The 20,988-nt window shown below is 47.0% G+C and overlaps 1 protein-coding gene across 1 annotated transcript in view; it reads left to right on the top strand.

The window, feature by feature from the left end:
* Positions 1 to 18,387, top strand: part of LOC134990357 (zinc finger protein ZFP2-like) — a 34,453-nt gene extending 16,066 nt beyond the window's left edge. The window contains exon 4 of the mRNA XM_063950681.1: positions 15,562 to 18,387. Within this exon, the coding sequence (XP_063806751.1) occupies positions 15,562 to 16,886 (1,325 nt within the window). The 3' untranslated portion in view covers positions 16,887 to 18,387. The remainder of the gene's footprint in view (positions 1 to 15,561) is intronic.
* Positions 18,388 to 20,988: the final 2,601 nt, after the last annotated feature.

Below are 20,988 nucleotides of genomic sequence, written 5' to 3'. Positions count from 1 at the left end.
GTTTTGATACCTCCTCATAAGCCAAATCTAGGAGAAATTTCGGATAGCCTTGATCCAAAAGAGATTGTGTCAGTTCCCTACTTTGGATAATAAAATCATTCTCATTGGAACAGTTTCTTTTAATCCTCAGATACTGGCTTTTGGGGATATTATTGACCCAAGGTTTATAGTGGCAGCTTGTGTATCCCAAGAAAGTGTTACAGTCAACCTTTTTTCTAAATGTTTTAGTTTGAATAGGTCTCATGGTGTCGGCATTCGACATGGTGGAGTACGCTCAATTCCATTCTCGCTCTCTGCAGAGGCTGATTCTTGCCAAGTGGGACGGCCTTCCTCACCGGATCAGATCTCAAATGATATCTCCTTGTCTCTGGAGGTCTGTATGTCACTGAGCTGGTGGCTTCAGGACCAACGATTGAGCAGGGGTCGTCCCTTCTGGATATCCAGCTGGGTCCTGCTGACGACTGATGCCAGTCTGAGAGGTTGGGGCGTGGTGTTGGAGCAACACTCCCTTCAGGGTCGGTGGACCAAGGAGGAGTCTCTCCTCCCGATCAACATTCTGGAAAAGCAGGCAGTGTCCAATGTACTGAACCTGGCCCAGTATTTGGTACAGAACAGGCCTGTTCAAGTACAGTCGGACACCGCCACCACGGTGGCCTACATAAATCATCAAGGCGGCACTTGAAGCCGCATGGCAATGAGGGATGTATCATGGATTCTTCAGTGGGCAGAACGCCATCTGCCAGCCATATCCGCAGTGTTCATTCCGGGAGTCCTCAACTGGGAAGCCAACTATCTCAGTCGTCAGGACGTACACGCCGTAGAGTGGAGCCTTCATTCGGTAGTATTTCAACTCATAGTGGACAAGTGGGACCTACCAGATGTAGACCTGATGGCGTCTCGACACAATCACAAGGTTCCGGTCTTCGGAGCAAGGCCGAGGGATCCTCAAGCAGCGTTCGTGGATGCTCTGGCAATTTCATGGAACTTTCGGCTGCCGTACATGTTCCCTCCGGTGTCACTCCTGCCCAGAGTAATATGGAAGTTCAAGCAAGAAGGAGGTGTTTGTACACGTGTGGTGAAAATGTCTGAGGTTGAATGCTCTTCCCAGGAAGAGCCTGTACTGGGAGCACAGATAACATTAGGGGTGGCCCCGTCGACACAGCCGACTCCTGACTGGGCTAATAATGTCTTGAATGCTTTAAATGTGAATATGGCTCTTATTAATAAGAGGTTGGATAAGGCTGAGGCTCAGACCCAAGCTTATAAGAAATCTGTGGATGATGTATTGTCTCAGGTTCAGGACTCTGCGGGGTCACGTAAGCGTACATTTGACCAGTTAGCTGATGCCAATACCGACACGGATACTGACTCCAGTGTCGATTATGCTGATTCTAGATTGGATCCAAAATTAGCTAAGAGCGTTCAGTACATGATTGTTGCTGTTAGAGATATTTTACATATAAAAGACGACCCGACTGTTCCTGATACTAGAGTCTGTATGTATAAGGGGAAGAAAACTGAGGTAACATTTCCCCCTTCTCATGAACTGAACGCTCTTTTTGAGAAGATATGGGACACTCCTGACAAGAAATTTCAGATTCCCAAAAGAATTCCAGTGGCATATCCTTTCCCCACTGCTGATCGGGAAAAATGGGAATCGGTCCCTGTGGTTGATAAGGCCCTGTCGCATTTATCAAAACAGGTGGCTTTATCGTCCTCTGGTACAACGACCCTTAAAGACCCTGCGGATCGTAAGCAGGAAGCTACTCTTAAATCCATCTATGCGACCACGGGTACACAACTCAGGCCGGTCATTGCTTCTGCGTGGGTCAGTAGTGCTATTGAGAAATGGGCAGATTCCTTGTTAACGGATATAGATACCCTAGACAGAAACAGCATAATGCTGACGCTGGGTTACATCAAGGACGCTGGGAGCAAAAGCCAATGCAATGGCGGTAGCTGCTAGGCGAGCATTGTGGATTCACCAGTGGAATGCGGATTCTGATTCCAAAAGAAATGTGGAATCTTTGCCTTATAAAGGAGGTGCGTTGTTTGGGGACGACCTTACAGACCTCGTCTCTACAGCTACCGCAGGAAAATTGTCATTTTTACCTTATGTTCCCCCAAAACATAAGAAAATGCATTATTATCAAATGCAGTCCTTTCGGCCCAATAGATACCGAAGAGGAAGAGGCTCTGCCTTCCTTGCTGCTAGAGGCAGGGGAAGAGGTAAAAGAAACCCAGGCTTCTCTGCCTCCCAAGAACAGAAGTCCTCCACGGCTTCTGCCAAGTCCACCGCATGACGCTGGGGCTCCCCTGCGGGAGTCCTCGCCGGTTGGGGCACATCTCAAGCTCTTCAGCCAGGTCTGGGTTCGCTCGGGCCTGGAACCTTGGATTTAAAAAATTGTGTCACAAGGGTACAAACTAGAATTTTAAGACATTCCCCCTCGCCTATTTTTCAAATCAGCCTTGCCAGCTTCTCTGACTGGCAGAGAGGTAGTGTGCGACGCAATACAAAAATTGTGTCAGAACCAGGTCATTATCACAGTTCCCCCTGCGCAACAGGGCCAAGGCTTTTATTCCAGCTTATTCGTGGTTCCGAAGCCGGACGGCTTGGTCAGACCGATCCTCAACCTAAAAGACCTAAATTTCTTTCTGCAGAAATTCAAATTCAAGATGGAGTCTCTCAGAGCAGTGATCTTCAGTCTGGAGGAAGGGGACTTTATGGTCTCCTTAGACATAAAGGATGCCTACCTACATGTTCCCATTTATCCTCCTCATCAGGCCTTCCTGCGCTTTGCGGTTCAGGATGGTCATTACCAATTTTCAGACGTTGCCGCTTGGGCTGTCCACGGCTCCGAGGATTTTCACCAAAGTGATGGCGGAGATGATGATTCTTCTTTGCATGCAAGGTGTCATGATTATCACATACTTGGACGATCTCCTGATGAAAGCCAGATGCAGGGACAAGTTGTTAGAGAACATTGCACTGTCCCTGAAGGTGTTGCAACAACATGGCTGGCTACTCAACCTGCCGAAATCTCCGTTGATCCCTACGACCCGCCTGTCGTTTCTGGGGATGAATCTGGACAGAGAGTTTTTCTTCCAGAAGAAAAATCTTGGGAACTTCAGACTCTGGTAAAACAAATCTTAAAACCAACCAGTGTCGATCCATCAATGCACTCGCTTGCTGGGAAAGATGGTGGCGGCCTATGAGGCCATTCAGTTTGGCAGATTCCATGCCAGAGTATTCCAGAGGGACCTGTTGGACAAGTGGTCCGGTTCCCACCTACACATGCAACGGACGATAGTCCTGTCCTCAAAGACAAGGATATCACTCCTGTGGTGGCTGCACAGTTCTCACCTCCTCGAGGGATGCAGGTTCGGAATTCAGGATTGGATTCTAGTGACCATGGATGCAAGTCTCCGGGGTTGGGGTGCAGTCACACAGGGAAAACTTCCAAGGAAGATGGTCAAGTCAGGAGACTTGTCTCCACATAAACGTTCTGGAATTAAGGGCCATTTACAACGGCCTTCTACAAACGGAACGCCTTCTTCAAAGTCGACCCGTCCTCATCCAGTCGGACAATGTAACAGCAGCAGCTTACATCAACCGCCAGGGCGGAACAAAAAGCAGAGCAGCAATGGCAGAAGCCACAAGGATTCTCCGCTGGGCGGAGAAACATCTAAGCGCTCTGTCAGCTATCTTCATTCCAGGAGTGGACAACTGGGAAGCAGACTTCCTCAGCAGACACGATCTCCATCCAGGAGAGTGGAGACTTCATCCAGAAGTCTTCACAGAAGTGACAAGTCGCTGGGGTACTCCCCAAGTAGACATGATGGCGTCTCGTCTCAACAAGAAACTCCAAAATTATTGCGCCAGGTCAAGGGACCCTCAAGCCATAGCGGTGGACGCTCTGGTGACACCGTGGGTGTTTCAGTCGGTATGTGTTCCCTCCACTTCCTCTCATTCCGAGAGTGTTAAAAATTATAAGAAGAAGAAAGGTTCAGACGATCCTCATTGTTCCAGATTGGCCAAGGAGGGCTTGGTATCCTGATCTTCAGGATTTACGCATAGGAAATCCCTGGACGCTTCCTCTACGAGAGGACCTGTTACAGCAGGGGCCATGTCAGTATCAAGATTTACCGCGGCTACGTTTGACGGCATGGCGGATGAACGCCAGATTCTAACCCAGAAGGGTATTCCCAGTGAAGTCATTCCCACTCTTATTCAGGCTAGAAAGGGTGTTACGTCAAAACACTGGCCCTCATTCCGAGTTGTTCGCTCGGAGTTTTTCATCGCATCGCAGTGAGAATTCTCTTAGTGCACATGCGCAATGTTCGCACTGCGACTGCGCCAAGTAACTTTACTATGATGAAAGTAAGTTTACTCACGGCATTTTCATCGCTCCGACGTTCGCATTGTGATTGACAGGAAATGGGTGTTACTGGGCGGATGCACGGCGTTTTAGGGGCGTGTGGCTGGAAACGCTACCGTTTCCGGAAAAAACGCAGGAGTGGCCGGAGAAACGGTGGGAGTGCCTGGGCGAACGCTGGGTGTGTTTATGACGTCAGCCAGGAACGAAAAGCACTGAACTGATCGCACAGGCAGAGTAAGTCTGAAGCTACTCAGAAACTGCTAACTCGTTTGTAATCGCAATATTGCGCGTACGTCGGTCGCAATTTTAAGAAGCTAAGATTCACTCCCAGTAGGCGGCGGCTTAGCGTGTGTAACTCTGCTACATTCGCCTTGCGAGCGAACAACTCGGAATGAGGGCCACTATCACCGTATTTGGAGGAAATATATTTCCTGGTGCGAGTCCAAGAAGGCTTATGCGGAAAAATTTTTACTTGGACGTTTTCTCCACTTTTTACAAGCTGGAGTGGATGCGGGCCTTAAATTAGGATCCATTAAAGTACAGATTTCTGCATTGTCAGTTTTCTTTCAGAAACAATTGACCTCACTTCCTGAGGTGCAAACGTTTGTAAAGGGGGTGTTACACATCCAACCTCCTTTTGTGCCTCCTGTGGCACCTTGGGACCTTAACATGGTGTTACAGTTCCTTCAATCTCATTGGTTTGAACCTTTACGAAAGGTGGATTTGAAATTCCTCACTTGGAAAGTGGTCATTTTATTGGCCTTGGCATCCACACGGCGGGTGTCTGAATTGGCGGCCTTGTCTCACAAGAGCCCTTATTTGATCTTCCATGAAGATAGAGCAGAGTTGAGAACTCGTCAACAGTTTCTGCCGAAGGTGGTTTCCTCTTTTCATATAAACCAACCTATTGTGGTGCCAGTGGCTACTGACACTTTAGCGGAGTCAAAGTCTCTGGATGTGGTCAGAGCTTTAAAAATCTATGGCCCTCATTCCGAGTTGTTCGCTCGCAAGGCGAATGTAGCAGAGTTACACACGCTAAGCCGCCGCCTACTGGGAGTGAATCTTAGCTTCTTAAAATTGCGACCGACATACGCGCAATATTGCGATTACAAACGAGTTAGCAGTTTCTGAGTAGCTTCAGACTTACTCTGCCTGTGCGATCAGTTCAGTGCTTTTCGTTCCTGGCTGACGTCATAAACACACCCAGCGTTCGCCCAGGCACTCCCACCGTTTCTCCGGCCACTCCTGCGTTTTTTCCGGAAACGGTAGCGTTTCCATCCACACGCCCCTAAAACGCCGTGCATCCGCCCAGTAACACCCATTTCCTGTCAATCACAATGCGAACGTCGGAGCGATGAAAATGCCGTGAGTAAACTTACTTTCTTCATAGTAAAGTTACTTGGCGCAGTCGCAGTGCGAACATTGCGCATGCGCACTAAGAGAATTCTCACTGCGATGCGATGAAAAACTCCGAGCGAACAACTCGGAATGAGGGCCTATGTCGCCAGAACGGCTCAGATTAGGAAAACAGAGGCTCTAGTTGTCCTGTATGCTCCCAACAGGATTGGGTGACCTGCTTCCAAGCAGACCATTGCCCACTGGATCTGTCATACGATTCAGCAGGCTCATTCAACGGCTGGATTGCCGTTGCCAAAATCGGTAAAGGCCCATTCCACTAGGAAGGTGGGCTCATCCTGAGCGGCTGCCCGAGGGGTCTCAGCATTACAGCTTTGCCGAGCTGCTACTTGGTCAGGGTCAAACACTTTTGCTAAGTTTTACAAGTTTGATACCTTGGCCGATGATCTAAAATTTGGTCAATCGGTGCTGCAGAGTCATCCGCACTCTACCGCCCATTCTAGAGCTTTGGTATAACCCCATGGTTCTATTGATGACCCCAGCATCCTCTAGGATGAAAGAGAAAATAGGATTTTAATACAATGGAAGAAATTGCGGTGTAGATCCTCTCCTGGGTGCGCACTAGTTCTAGCAGCTCAGTAACGTGTAGTGATAACTCAGAGGTGACTCCCTGAAACAACCTCCACCCTAACAGATAGGATACATGCAAAAACAAAAATGGTACCAATACATACAACCAAGCGCATTACAATTGGGAGATTTTGTAGTCAAACGCCCACTGTACTTAATTATTCATTCCCATGAATTTGGAACAGGTATCCAAAGGAAAGAAATGGAAAGTGCATATAGTGAAGCACACTAAAACAAATTTATTCACAATCACATCAGATAAAAAGACAGCATAAAGTGCAAATGTATATGGTGGCAGATAAAAAAAACCCCACAGAAATAGTCGTAACAGCAATTACTGATATAACACAAAATGCAATGTGTATAATGGCAGTGGTAATGGCAGTAATTAACACAATGGCAGTGTGTTAAACCACAGATGGTCTGTTCAGCCAGGGAGTCCAATCTAGATAGTTACCGGAAATCGGTGCAGAATAAGCATGTAGGTTGAAATGTTTATCCACGGCAACCACGGCACTTCTTTCACCTTTCGTCCGGTACACAGTCCGAGATTTCCCAGGGTCAGTCAAATGGATATAGCCCTTTTTTTGCTAGTTGGGTGTTATGCACACCAGTGCCTGCAGGAATGTACTGGTGTCTGAACGGAGAGGGATGCAAAACAAATGAACTCACAGACAGACTGGGGAATATGACATTACGTACACAGAAGGTGATAGGGTAACAAAATAAACACAAAGTGAACAGAGAAGCCCAGAGGCTAAGAAACTGGGTGTCTCCCTAGTATTAGAAATGCTCAGATGGAATGAAGCGAGATGTTGTGTTTTAATACGTAGAGAACCCGAAATGCTGTTGCTAAGGGAAACAGCAAAACCCTAAAGGGTTACCAACGGGTGTGGCAGTAAACTCCTTGGTCAGAGATGGAATAATAGACACAAGGAGAGTCTCCACAATCCTAGTCCTCACTTGCAGTGCACTGGTTCAGCTTACTGCCACTAAGCTGACACCTGAACACCTTGCACAGTGAGAAAGGATTTTGGCAGGCAAGTCTGAGAATACAGCCGCAAACTTGCTAAGTTCACAGAGTAGCAAAAGAACCCCAGCAAGTTAAACGACTGACTCCAGTCTTGCTGCTAGGTCTGGATTGGCAGAGTGTAGTACCAAATCCCAAGGCCAATTTGCAGTAAGCAACAAACAAATACAAAGTTACACAGTACGGGCTAACTTTCAGAAACTGACTAACCAACAAAGATTCAGCAGCATCTGCTTAACCTGAGAAGAGGGTTTATAAAGCAGGTGCTGTCCACGCCCCACTCAGACCTCACAGACTGTGAGCACAAAAACCAGCACCGGATCCCCTGCCGTGCACAGAGCCTGTAACCACTGCACAGCAAAAGACCCGAACCGGAGTATCAGCTGCGCTCAGGTTACTCCGCTAGCACTTGTCTCCCAGTTGCCATGATGACGTGGCAGCACAGGACAGGAGACCCTAACAGTACCCCCCTCTGACGAGGGGTCAAAGAACCCCTACCACCGGGTTTATCGGGGAACTGCGAGAAGAAAGAGCGTATCAGTCTGGGGGCATGAAGATCACAACTGCGCACCCACGACCGCTCCTCCGGACCATACCCCTTCCAGTGCACCAAAAATGACAGCCGACCCCGAACCATCTTGGAGTCAAGAATCCTTTCAACAACAAACTCCCTCTGGCCACGTATCAGAAGAGGAGAAGGTCTTCCACTGGAAGAAGGATTACTAATCGCCCGTTTTAAAAGGGAACAATGAAATGTTTTATTGATACCCAAAGAACGGGGCAGATCTAACTGAAATGCCACCGGATTGATAACCCTGGTGATCTTATAAGGGCCGATGAACCAGGGGCCTAACTTATGAGATGGCTGTCTCAACTTCAAATTCTTGGTAGACAACCAGACGAAGTCTCCTAATTTGAAGCTGCAGGGTCTTTTCCGCTTATCAAAATCCCTTTTGGTCACTAATGACACAGACACAAGGGCTTTCTTCACTTTCCTCCAAATACCTCTAAGGACCGAAACCACAGAGGAACCACCAGGCGTGGAATCCAGGGGGTCAAAAGAATTGGCCTTAGGATGATGCCCATACACACAAAGGAAGGGAGAGATCCCTGTAGCAGAGTGAGCCGCGTTGTTATAGGCAAACTCCGCCATGGACAGATGAGCAACCCAGTCAGTCTGACACTTGGAGACATAACACCTGAGGAACTGCTCCAAGGACTGGTTCACCCTTTCAGTCTGCCCATTAGACTGCGGATGGTAGCCTGACGACAAGCTGACAGAAATATGGAGATCGGAACAAAATGCCCTCCAGAATTTGGCCCCAAACTGGGATCCGCGGTCAGAGACCACATCAAGTGGCAACCCGTGGAGGCGCACAACATGCAGCATAAATAATTCAGACAGGCGTCTGGCCGATGGCAGCCCAACCAGTGGAACGAAGTGCGCCATTTTCGAAAACCTGTCAACGACAACCCAGATGGCTGTCATCCCCGAGGATTTGGGCAAGTCCACCACAAAATCCATTGAAATGTGGGTCCATGGCTTAGATGGAATAGAGAGTGGATGTAATGGGCCAACAGGAACCCCTCTAGGAGTCTTATTTCGGGCACAGATGTCACATGCCCGAACCCACTGATCCACATCCTTAGCCACCGAGGGCCACCACACCGCCCTAGATAGCAACTCCCGAGTTCTGGCAATACCCGGGTGACCTGCCCACTTCTTCTTGGCATGGAATTCCAGGAACACTCGCTGTCTTAACCTAGGAGGCACAAACAAAAGACCTACCGGAAGGTCTGGAGGAGCCTGCTCCTGTGCTCTAAGGACTAATGACAAGAGGTCCTGGGTAATGCCCACTTTAATACATGATGGGGACACAATGGGCAATGGCTCCTCTGTGGTCTCCTGGATTGGAGCAAAACTCCGCGATAGCGCATCAGCCTTGATGTTTTTTGACCCAGGGCGATATGTTATCAAAAAATTAAAGCAAGCAAAAAACAAAGCCCATCGTGCCTGCCTGGCATTGAGACGCTTTGCTGACTCTAAATATGCCAAATTCTTATGGTCGGTGAGAATTGAGACCACAAACTTAGCCCCCTCAAGCCAGTGTCTCCACTCCTCGAGTGCATCCTTAATAGCCAACAATTCCTGGTTACCCACGTCATAATTCATCTCGGCAGGCGAAAATTTATGGGAAAAGTAAGCACAGGGATGAAGGCGATTATCAGACACTCCCATCTGAGAGAGCACTGCCCCAATACCCATCTCAGAGGCATCCACCTCCACCACAAAAGGACGCTCTGGATCTGGGTGTCGCAGCACCTTGGCCGAGACAAATGCCCTTTTGAGACGGGCAAAAGCCGCTTTGGCCTCACAAGACCAGTGAGCAACATCCGCCCCTTTCTTAGTGAGTGCCACCAAGGGCGCCACTATAGATGAAAATCCAGCGATAAATCGTCTATAAAAATTCGCAAAGCCCAGGAAACGCTGAAGCGCCTTCAAACTAGTGGGCTGCACCCAATCCAGGACTGCCTGTACCTTGGAACCCTCCATTTAGAAACCTTCTGGGGAGATAATATATCCTAGAAATGCGATTTGCTGAACTTCAAATTCGCACTTCTCCAGCTTTGCCCCAAGCCGGTGGTCTCTGAGTTTCTGGAGGACTAAGCGTACATGCTTCCGATGTTCCTCCAGGGAATGGGAGAAGATTAGGATGTCATCTAAGTATACAACTCAGAATCTACCCAAATATTCCCTGAGCACATCGTTCATGAAATCCTGGAAGACTGCCGGGGCATTACAGAGCCCAAAAGGCATCACCAAATATTCATAATGCCCTGAGTGGGTATTAAAGGCAGTCTTCCATTCACCCCCCTCTCTTATTCGGATTAGATTGTACGCATCGCGTAGGTCAATCCTAGAAAAAATGGTGGCAGTACGAAGCTGGTCAAACAAGACCGAAATGAGAGGCAGTGGGTATGAGTTTTTAATCGTGATACGGTTCAACGAACCGTCCTTTTTACCCACGAAGAAGAACCCCGACCCAACTGGAGACTGTGAAGGTCTGATAAATCCCTTAGCCAAGTTCTCCTGAATGTACTCTGCCATAGCCTGAGTCTCAGGACGTGACAGGGAGTACAACCTGCTCTTGGGAAGCTTAGCATTCGGCAACAAATCAATGGCACAGTCATAGGGGCGATGGGGAGGTAGTACCTCTGCAACTTTTTTGGAGAACACGTCCGCAAAATCTGCATAACATCCTGGCAATCCTGGCAAACTTAGCTGCGAAAGCCTGACTGGAAGGCTCAAGCAACTCCTGAAACAATCCGTACCCCAACTAAGAATCTCCCCAGAGACCCAGTCAAATTGAGGATTGTGGGCCCTTAACCAGGGTAACCCCAACACCAATGGGGCAAAAGTACAGACAGTCACATAAAAGGACAATTCTTCAGAGTGTGTGGCTCCAATAAACAAAGAAATCTGGATAGTGCAAGAGGTAATTTTACCCTGGGATAATGGTTCCCCGTTTAACCCACAGATCTCAATTTCTGATGCCAGGGGTACTAAGGGAACAGAGTGTTTCAGGGCGAATTGGCGGTCCATAAAAACCCCGTCGGCCCCACTGTCCACAAAGGCCTCAGTCTTGACAGTTTGACCGAGGATCTACAAGGTCACCGAAATTATAAAAGTCTTCTTGGGAAATTCTGACTTCTGGCCTGACAGGATATTTCCCATCACCCTCAGGCCCTGAAGTTTTCCGGCTTTTCTGGGCATGATACTACCACATGACCTTTATTCCCACAGTACAAACACAACCCCTGCTGTCTCCTCCGCGTCTTCTCACGCGAGGAGAGGCGAGTAGCCCCAATCTGCATAGGCTCCTCGGAAAATTCCTCAGAGTCTGAGGTTCCCTTGGGAAAGAAGGAAACCTCAGTCTCCCTTTCAAGCCTACGCTCTCTCAGCCGTCTATCTACCCGGATGGATAACTGCATGAGCTGATCCAAGCTATAGGGCAAGGGATATTGTACCAGTTGGTCTTTTATCTGGTTAGAAAGACCTCTTCGGTACTGGTGTCTCAGGGCTGGGTCATTCCACTGGGTATCATGGGCCAACCTCCGAAACTCCGTACAGTAAACCTCAACTGGCCTTCGACCTTGCTTAAGGATCGAAATCTGAGCCTCGGCTGAGGCCGTCTTGTCAGGGTCATCATACAACATGCCCAGTGCCGTAAAAAAAGCATCAACACTTTTAAGCGACGGACAGTCAGCCTGCAACCCATATGCCCAGACCTGTGGGTCTCCTTGTAGCAAGGAAATCATATGCCCACCCGCTGAATCTCCGACCCAGAAGACTGAGGCCTAAGCTGGAAATATAGCTTGCAGCTCTCCTTGAAACAAAAGAACTGCGAGCGATCTCCAGAAAAACGATCTGGGAGATTTACTTTCGGCTCCTTAACCCCTGAAGGTGATGCTGCTGCGGGAGCTCCACCAGCGGCCTGGGAGGTGTGCATTTTAATGGACAAATCATTAAATTGTCTAGTCAAGACCTGCACCTGATCGACCACCTGTTGCAAAGTATTTTGAGGGGTATGCTCCATATTCCCACAAAATTTCAACAGGAGTATTTGGGCTGCTGAATATGTTATGCACACCAGTGCCTGCAGGAATGTACTGGTGTCTGAACTGTTATGCACACCAGTGCCTGCAGGAATGTACTGGTGTCTGAACGGAGAGGGATGCAAAACAAATGAACTCACAGACAGACTGGGGAATATGACATTACGTACACAGAAGGTGATAGGGTAACAAAATAAACACAAAGTGAACAGAGAAGCCCAGAGGCTAAGAAACTGGGTGTCTCCCTAGTATTAGAAATGCTCAGATGGAATGAAGCGAGATGTTGTGTTTTAATACGTAGAGAACCCGAAATGCTGTTGCTAAGGGCAACAGCAAAACCCTAAAGGGTTACCAACGGGTGTGGCAGTAAACTCCTTGGTCAGAGATGGAATAATAGACACAAGGAGAGTCTCCACAATCCTAGTCCTCACTTGTAGTGCACTGGTTCAGTTTACTGCCACTAAGCTGACACCTGAACACCTTGCACAGTGAGAAAGGATTTTGGCAGGCAAGTCTGAGAATACAGCCGCAAACTTGCTAAGTTCACAGAGTAGCAAAAGAACCCCAGCAAGTTAAACGACTGACTCCAGTCTTACTGCTAGGTCTGGATTGAAAGAGTGTAGTACCAAATCCCAAGGCCTATTTGCAGTAAGCAACAAACAAATACAAAGTTACACAGTACTGGCTTACTTTCAGAAACTGACTAACCAACAAAGATTCAGCAGCATCTGCTTAACCTGAGAAGAGGGTTTATAAAGCAGGTGCTGTCCACACCCCACTCAAACCTCACAGACTGTGAGCACAAAAACCAGCACCGAATCCCCTGCCGTGCACAGAGCCTGTAACCACTGCACAGCAAAAGACCCGAACCGGAGTATCAGCTGCGCTCAGGTTACTCCGCTAGCACTTGCCTCCCGGTTGCCATGACGATGTGGCAGCACAGGACAGGAGACCCTAACATTGGGTAGACGGATCCCTCTGTCTCTAATGTCCTTTTATCCATTGGATTCCTATAAACCTTTTAATCGCAGATGGACACTTATTATGAATTAAGCGAAAATGGTCGGATAGGGCGTGTATTGTCAGCCCGTTCCTAATATTTCTTACATGTTCGCTTATCCGGACCTTCAAGGGTCTCGAGGTCCTCCCTATGTAAAAGAGGCCGCACGTGCATTCTACAGCATACACCACATTCTTGGTGTTACAAGTAATGAATTCCCTCACGGTGATCTTTTTTTTTCATTTATTGTCAATACACTAATCTTGCTGCTGCCGTCACCCCTTATGGTTCGGCATCCCATGCACGTGCCGCAGCGTAAAAACCCTTTTGATTTAATAGTAGGAGGAGATTTCACTGGGGGTATTGCGCCCCTTACCAAGGCACTACTGATGTTAGGTGCCCTCCTGTATATACACTTAGTTTTTTTGGGAAGTTATCTGGTTTGTTTGTTTGTTCTGGTTACACACATCTAGTTGTGTTCTAGTTATGTTCAGCCTGTTGCTGACATTGTTGGTGCTGTTGGCTTGTGTTCTATGGAATGCCACGTTGTACGGCATGGTTCTGGTGTGAGCTGGTATGTATCTCACCTTAAAAATAAATCATAAATCCTTTCCTCAAAATGTCCGTCTCCCTGGGCACAGTTCCTATAACTGAGGTCTGGAGGAGGGGCATAGAGGGAGGAGCCAGTTCACGCCCTTATTAAAGTCTTAAAGTGCCCATGTCTCCTGCGGATCCTGTCTATACCCCATGGTTCTATTGATGACCCCAGCATCCTCTACGGACTCAGAGAAAAGGATTTACCGGTAGGTATTAAAATCCTATTATTTATTAGTGCGCATCCATGTCGCCTCTAGTAATCCCACACGAGCGTCCATGTCTCCTCCAGTAATCCCACATGAGCGTCCATGTCACCTCTAGTAATCCCACACGAGCGTCCATGTCTCCTCCAGTAATCCCACATGAGCGTCCGTGTCACATCTAGTAATCGCACATGAGCGTCCATGTCACCTCTAGTAATCCCACATGAGCGCCCGTGTCACCTCTACTAATCCCACATGAGCGTCCATGTCACCTCTAGTAATCCCACATGAGTGTCCATGTCACCTCTAGTAATCCCACATGAGCGTCCATGTCACCTCTAGTAATCCCACATGAGCGCCCGTGTCACCTCTACTAATCCCACATGAGCGTCCGTGTCACTTCTAGTAATACCACATGAGCGTCCATGTCACCTCTAGTAATCCCACATGAGCGTCCGTGTCACCTCTAGTAATCCCACATGAGCGTCCGTGTCACCTCTAGTAATCCCACATGAGCATCCATGTCACCTCTAGTAATCCCACATGAGCGTCCATGTCACCTCTAGTAATCCCACATGAGCGTCCATGTCACCTCTAGTAATCCCACATGAGCGTCCATGTCACCTCTAGTAATCCCACATGAGCTTCCATGTCACCTCTAGTAATCCCACATGAGTGTCCATGTCACCTCTAGTAATCTCACATGAGCGTCCATGTCACCTCTAGTAATCCCACATGAGCGCCCGTGTCACCTCTAGTAATCCCACAAGAGCGTCCGTGTCACTTCTAGTAATACCACATGAGCGTCCGTGTCACCTCTAGTAATCCCACATGAGCGTCCGTGTCACCTCTAGTAATCCCACATGAGCGTCCATGTCACCTCTAGTAATCCCACATGAGCGTCCATGTCACCTCTAGTAATCCCACATGAGCGTCCATGTCACCTCTAGTAATCCCACATGAGCGTCCATGTCACCTCTAGTAATCCCACATGAGCGTCCATGTCACCTCTAGTAATCCCACATGAGCGTCCATGTCACCTCTAGTAATCCCACATGAGCGTCCATGTAACCTCTAGTAATCCCACATGAGCGCCCATGTCACCTCTAGTAATCCCACATGAGCGTCCATGTAACCTCTAGTAATCCCACATGAGCGTCCATGTAACCTCTAGTAATCCCACATGAGCGTCCATGTCACCTGTAGTAATCCCACATGAGCGTCCATGTCACCTCTAGTAATCCCACATGAGCGTCCGTGTCACCTCTAGTAATCCCACATGAGCGTCCATGTAACCTCTAGTAATCCCACATAAGCGTCCATGTCACCTCTAGTAATCCCACATGAGCGTCCGTGTCACCTCTAGTAATCCCACATGAGCGCCCACGTCACCTCTAGTAATCCCACATGAGCGTCCATGTCACCTCTAGTAATCCCACATGAGCGTCCATGTCACCTCTAGTAATCCCACATGAGCGCCCATGTCACCTCTAGTAATCCCACATGAGCATCCATGTCACCTCTAGTAATCCCACATGAGCATCCATGTCACCTCTAGTAATCCCACGTGAGGATTCAGTGTTGATCAAGCTCCAGTCTAAGCATCCTATCTTTTTTTTGTTTTTTTTAATAAACATAAAAGCAATGATTACAGGTAAAACATGTCAGTTATAGAATTATATATTGTATCCTGTAACACACTGGGTCTTGTCTACTCATTTTATATTTATTAATGTATTTTATTTCCAGCAGATGGACACACAAGCAGGAATATCTCAGAAGGACATCTAATGTTATCCCCGGATTGTGATATAAAAGATAACAGTAGACAGAATTCTCCAGGAGATAACCCCATTACCCCAATGATACATCCAGCTATATCAGCTGGTCCCTCTGATCCTGGGAAATGTTCTCCTGATCACTCTGATATTGGTGCATCTGTTACAGCTCTGAGAGTAGATACAGTGTTTCCCTGTTCTATAGATGCCAAATGTTTTACACAGAACACAAACCTTATTACTCATCAGCCAGCTAAGGCAGGTGAGAGGCCACTGATATGTTCTGAGTGTGGGAAATGTTTTACATATAAATCAAATCTTGTTACACATCAGAGAAGTCACACAGGTGAGAAGCCATTTCCATGTTCTGTGTGTGGGAAATGTTTTACACACAAATCAGCTCTTGTTGTACATAAGAGAATTCACACAGGTGAGAAGCCATATTCCTGTTCTGAGTGTGGGAAATGTTTCGCACATAAATCAGCTCTTGTTACACATCAGAGAAGTCACACAGGTGAGAAGCCATATTCCTGCTCTGAGTGTGGGAAATGTTTTGCACAGAGATCACATTTTGTTACTCATCAGCATGCTCACACAGGTGAGAGGCCATTTTCCTGTTCTGAGTGTGGGAAATGTTTCGCACATAAATCCGCTCTTGTTACACATCAGAGAAGTCACACAGGTGAGAAGCCATATTCCTGTTCTGAGTGTGGGAAATGTTTCTCACATAAATCAGCTCTTGTTACACATCAGAGAAGTCACACAGGTGAGAAGCCATATTCCTGTTCTGAGTGTGGGAAATGTTTCTCACAGACATCAGCTCTTGTTACACATCAGAGAAGTCACACAGGTGAGAAGCCATTTTCCTGCTCTGAGTGTGGGAAATGTTTTGCACAGAGATCACATTTTGTTACTCATCAGCATGCTCACACAGGTGAGAGGCCATTTTCCTGTTCTGAGTGTGGGAAATGTTTCGCATATAAATCAGCTCTTGTTACACATCAGAGAAGTCACACAGGTGAGAAGCCATTTCCATGTTCTGAGTGTGGGAAATGTTTTTCATCGAAATCACATCTTGTTACACATCAGAGAAGTCACACACGTGAGAAGCCGTATTCCTGTTCTGTGTGTGGGAAATGTTTCTCACAGACATCAGCTCTTGTTACACATCAGAGAAGTCACACAGGTGAGAAGCCATTTTCCTGCTCTGAGTGTGGGAAATGTTTTGCACAGAGATCACATTTTGTTACTCATCAGCATGCTCACACAGGTGAGAGGCCATTTTCCTGTTCTTAGTGTGGGAAGTGTTTCGCATATAAATCAGCTCTTGTTACACATCAGAGAAGTCACACAGGTGAGAAGCCATTTCCATGTTCTGAGTGTGGGAAATGTTTTTCATCGAAATCACATCTTGTTACACATCAGAGGAGTCACACAGGTGAGAAGCCATTTTCATGCCGTGAGAGAAATAAATCCGCTCTTGTTGAACATATTAGACATTACCCAAGTACGGAACTATTTAAATCTTCTGTAGTATAATTATCACTGTCATGCAATGTTCCTCAAGGGTCAATCCTATCTCCTATGCTTTATAAAATATACATGCTACCACTGGGTGATATAATCAGACATCATGGCCTGGTCTACCACTGCTATGCTGATTACCTGCTTTTTGCTCCATGTACTGAGAACCTAATACCAATCCTAAATGGTTGTCTAGCTGAGCTCCAGGGGTGGATGATGCCAGTTGGCTGTGATTCAGTCTTTGTGAAACATAATAGAAGCTCCCCAACAAAGGACAAGACTACAGCTTTACCAACCATCTGGATTTATGCTTTGGTGTTCAGAATTGCAAAACACTGAATCTTTGTGTTGTCCTGGTATGTGGCTGACACAGACATCAGGTATCTGCCACATACAAATCCTCATTCTTCCATCTGTGGACCATAGCCAGAATCAAGCACTTGATTTCCTCAGAAGTTCATAGACTACTGCAATGCCATCTACCTGAGTCACCCAGCAAAAGAATTACAGAGCTTGCAGCTAGTACAGAATGCAGCAGCCAAGCTGTTACCTAACCCGTTCCTGCCGCATAACACCCATTCTCTACTCCCTTCACCGGCTGCCTGTAAGATGACAAATCTGTTTCATAATTGGCTAACTGACCTTCCCAGCCCAACATTACATGGTCCAAGGTACTAGAAGCAGCTCCTGCCTCCTTACTGCCCTGCTTGCTTGCTTCTACAGATGAAGGACTGTTACCAGCAGTACCAAGAATCTCCTGTCATTCATTTAAGGGTTGAATGTTTAGTTTTGCAGCCCTGACCATGGAACTCACTGCCTTGCACAGTCCAAGAGGCCTCCACTCTAGAGACCTTCACAAGCAGACTGGTGACTGTTACTCACGCTTTTCATTAATGTACCTCTATTTACTTCCTAAATAATACATCCCAAATGCTTAGGTCTTTTTTCTGCTGTTTATTTTGTATCTTGTGCTTTGTGTAAATGTGAATGTCTAATACCAGTTTCCACAATCTGTATTGCTGCACGACAATATGGCGACCATTGGAACGTGTTTTCACTTCTTCTAGTTTGCCTAACTTGTTGCTGACACTCATCTTGATAAGGAGTGTTGAGTGTTTTCTGATACAAGATCCTATCCATATATACCCTGTACATTACCATGTGCATTAGAGTCACCCAGGTTCCATCTGCAGTGGTTTGTTGTATGTTACATCTATATGGTGCGGATACTCCCCTGTATGATTTCATAATAAAAGCTTTTGTTTGCATCTAATTATTACATTAAAGCTTTTATTTTTTTATCTGTTTTATATTCCCGTCAGAGTAATTACACCATAATGTCTAATCTCGGAGTGGACCCCAGAAGATGTAAAGAAACCGTGTAAGTTTTCCATCATTCTGTTTCGTGTAAGCATACAGGTAAGTGATGGCACGGTGGTCACTGTCCGTCACATTCAGGTGGTATAATGGAAGTGTACAGAAATGGGTTCTCTGTTAGTCTGAGGCGGGGTGTGCTGCTGGTAATGAGGGGTGTCCCACCCCCCCTTAAATGGTTAGTATACAGATGTGGATAAATCCACAGGGAACCAGAGCTCATACCCTATTTGTAGTGGTGAATTATACGGTTATAAAGTTAAACTAGAAACAATAATGAAAAAGCAGGTAATATACTTAAGGTTGTTTATTCTAAGATGCTGAGATACTTTCTTTCCCAAAAGGTATAAATTCGGTTTAAAAGTCAATCAATGATTGGAGCACGCTCCTGGTGTGAGCTTAAATTCTGAAGTGCAAGGTTCAATTGAAAGAACAAATGCTGTAATCTTTGTAAGTCGAGAAAAAGAAAAATGCCACAAAAAAATAATAATGATAATATGTACTAAAGTCCAAACGGTTTACAAGTCTATACAGACTGCGGCGTCCCGCTAATCTGTGCTCTGAAGTGAAGGATTCTCTTGTGAAGTGATGAACAGTTCACAGCGGTAGTGTATGCTTTGGTTAGAGTGGAGAATAAGGACCCTGGACTGGCGCTATTCCTCCTGCAGCACGTCCCACAGTAGAGCGCCCTAATCAGGCCCTCTCTGCGGGGCCGCTGACCTGGGGTGTGCGCCTGTCATGGAGGCGAAGTGGACCCTGCCGGAGCTCTCCGAGCGGCTGGCCGCGCCTCTCCTCCTCCTACAGGGACTTACCTTCACCCTTCCCCTCCGCCTTCCACTCTACGCTGTCTCGGGCTTCTTCCGTCGCCTGGCAACCGGTTGCATCCGGAACTCCGGATCACGTGACCAGATGGTTTGCGGAAAGGATTAGCAGTACTGTCCTTCTTTGCAGTGAACATTCATCCTCAGTCCAATGTAGTATAGATGGGTAGCTCCAACGCATTTCGACCTGTTAGGGTCTTCCTCTGGGAGTCATTTGTGTGTTTAGGTTGCAGGAATTTAAGGTGTCCTGATAGGGTGGGATCAATTCCCATTGGTCCTCTGATCTGGCTTTGTGATTGGCTCACAGCTTGTCAATCGAAGTTTATGGGAGGATGTGACATCATCACAGTGCTTAAGAGTGTGCCCAGTATTAAAAATAGGAAAATAATGGAAAAATATATCCGTAGTGAAAAGGATATATATAAAGTTACAATATAGCAGTTATATGAATCAATCTTGCAGAATGGTGTTAATGCTCAAAATAATGAACCTTGGGATATTTTGATGCTATGTTCAAATGCATGAGAATAATGATTAACCCTCTACAGCATTAACCAATGCCTGCCACTACTTTGGTGTAAGATATCATAGAATAGTGAATGTAGCTGCTGTTGCATTGACTTGAAATGGGATATGTCTTCATTTGCATATGACAGACCTAATTTCGTTGTCCATGTTGAGCCCTTTGGGGGCCAGTGTCCCTAAATTAATCATCATGCACAGTTCTTCCTTATTGATTCTGGAGATGTAATCACCTCCTCTCCAGTTCTTTTTGACCTCTTTTACACCAGTGAACTTAAGTAGAGCAGGGTTTGAGTTGTGAAACTCTTTGAAATGTTGGGATAATGGGTGGTCTTCTGTGCCATTCCTAATGTTGCGTACGTGTTCCCCAATTCTGACTTTCAGTGGTCGTATTGTTCTTCCTATGTATTGTTTAACACATGGGCATTGGAGGATGTATATAATGCCCTTGCTGTGGCATGTCAACCTATCCCTTATCTTATACTCATGTGTATTCGCCTCAGATATTATGCTATATGTTGGTGTAGTACTCCTGGAATTGGTTACCTTACAACCTACACATGAGAACTGTGCATGATGATTCAAAGCCAGATCAGAGGACCAATGGGAATTGATCCCACCCTATCAGGACACCTTAAATTCCTGCAACCTAAACACACAAATGACTCCCAGAGGAAGACCCTAACAGGTCGAAATGCGTTGGAGCTACCCATCTATACTACATTGGACTGAGGATGAATGTTCACTGCAAAGAAGGACAGTACTGCTAATCCTTTCCGCAAACCATCCGGTCACGTGATCCGGAGTTCCGGAAGCAACCGGTTGCCAGGCGACGGAAGAAGCCCGAGACAGCGTAGAGTGGAAGGCGGAGGGGAAGGGAGAAGGTAAGTCCCTGTAGGAGGAGGAGAGGCGCGGCCAGCCGCTCGGAGAGCTCCGGCAGGGTCCACTTCGCCTCCATGACAGGCGCACACCCCAGGTCAGCGGCCCCGCAGAGAGGGCCTTATTCGGGCACTCTACTGTGGGACGTGCTGCAGGAGGAATAGCGCCAGTCCAGGGTCCTTATTCTCCACTCTAACCAAAGCATACACTACCGCTGTGAACTGTTCATCACTTCACAAGAGAATCCTTCACTTCAGAGCACAGATTAGCGGGACGCC

This window comes from Pseudophryne corroboree, unplaced genomic scaffold, assembly GCF_028390025.1.
Source record: "Pseudophryne corroboree isolate aPseCor3 unplaced genomic scaffold, aPseCor3.hap2 scaffold_1163, whole genome shotgun sequence".
NCBI lineage: Eukaryota > Metazoa > Chordata > Amphibia > Anura > Myobatrachidae > Pseudophryne > Pseudophryne corroboree.
Note: the sequence above shows the minus strand (reverse complement) of the source record. Positions and strands in the feature narration are given on the sequence as shown.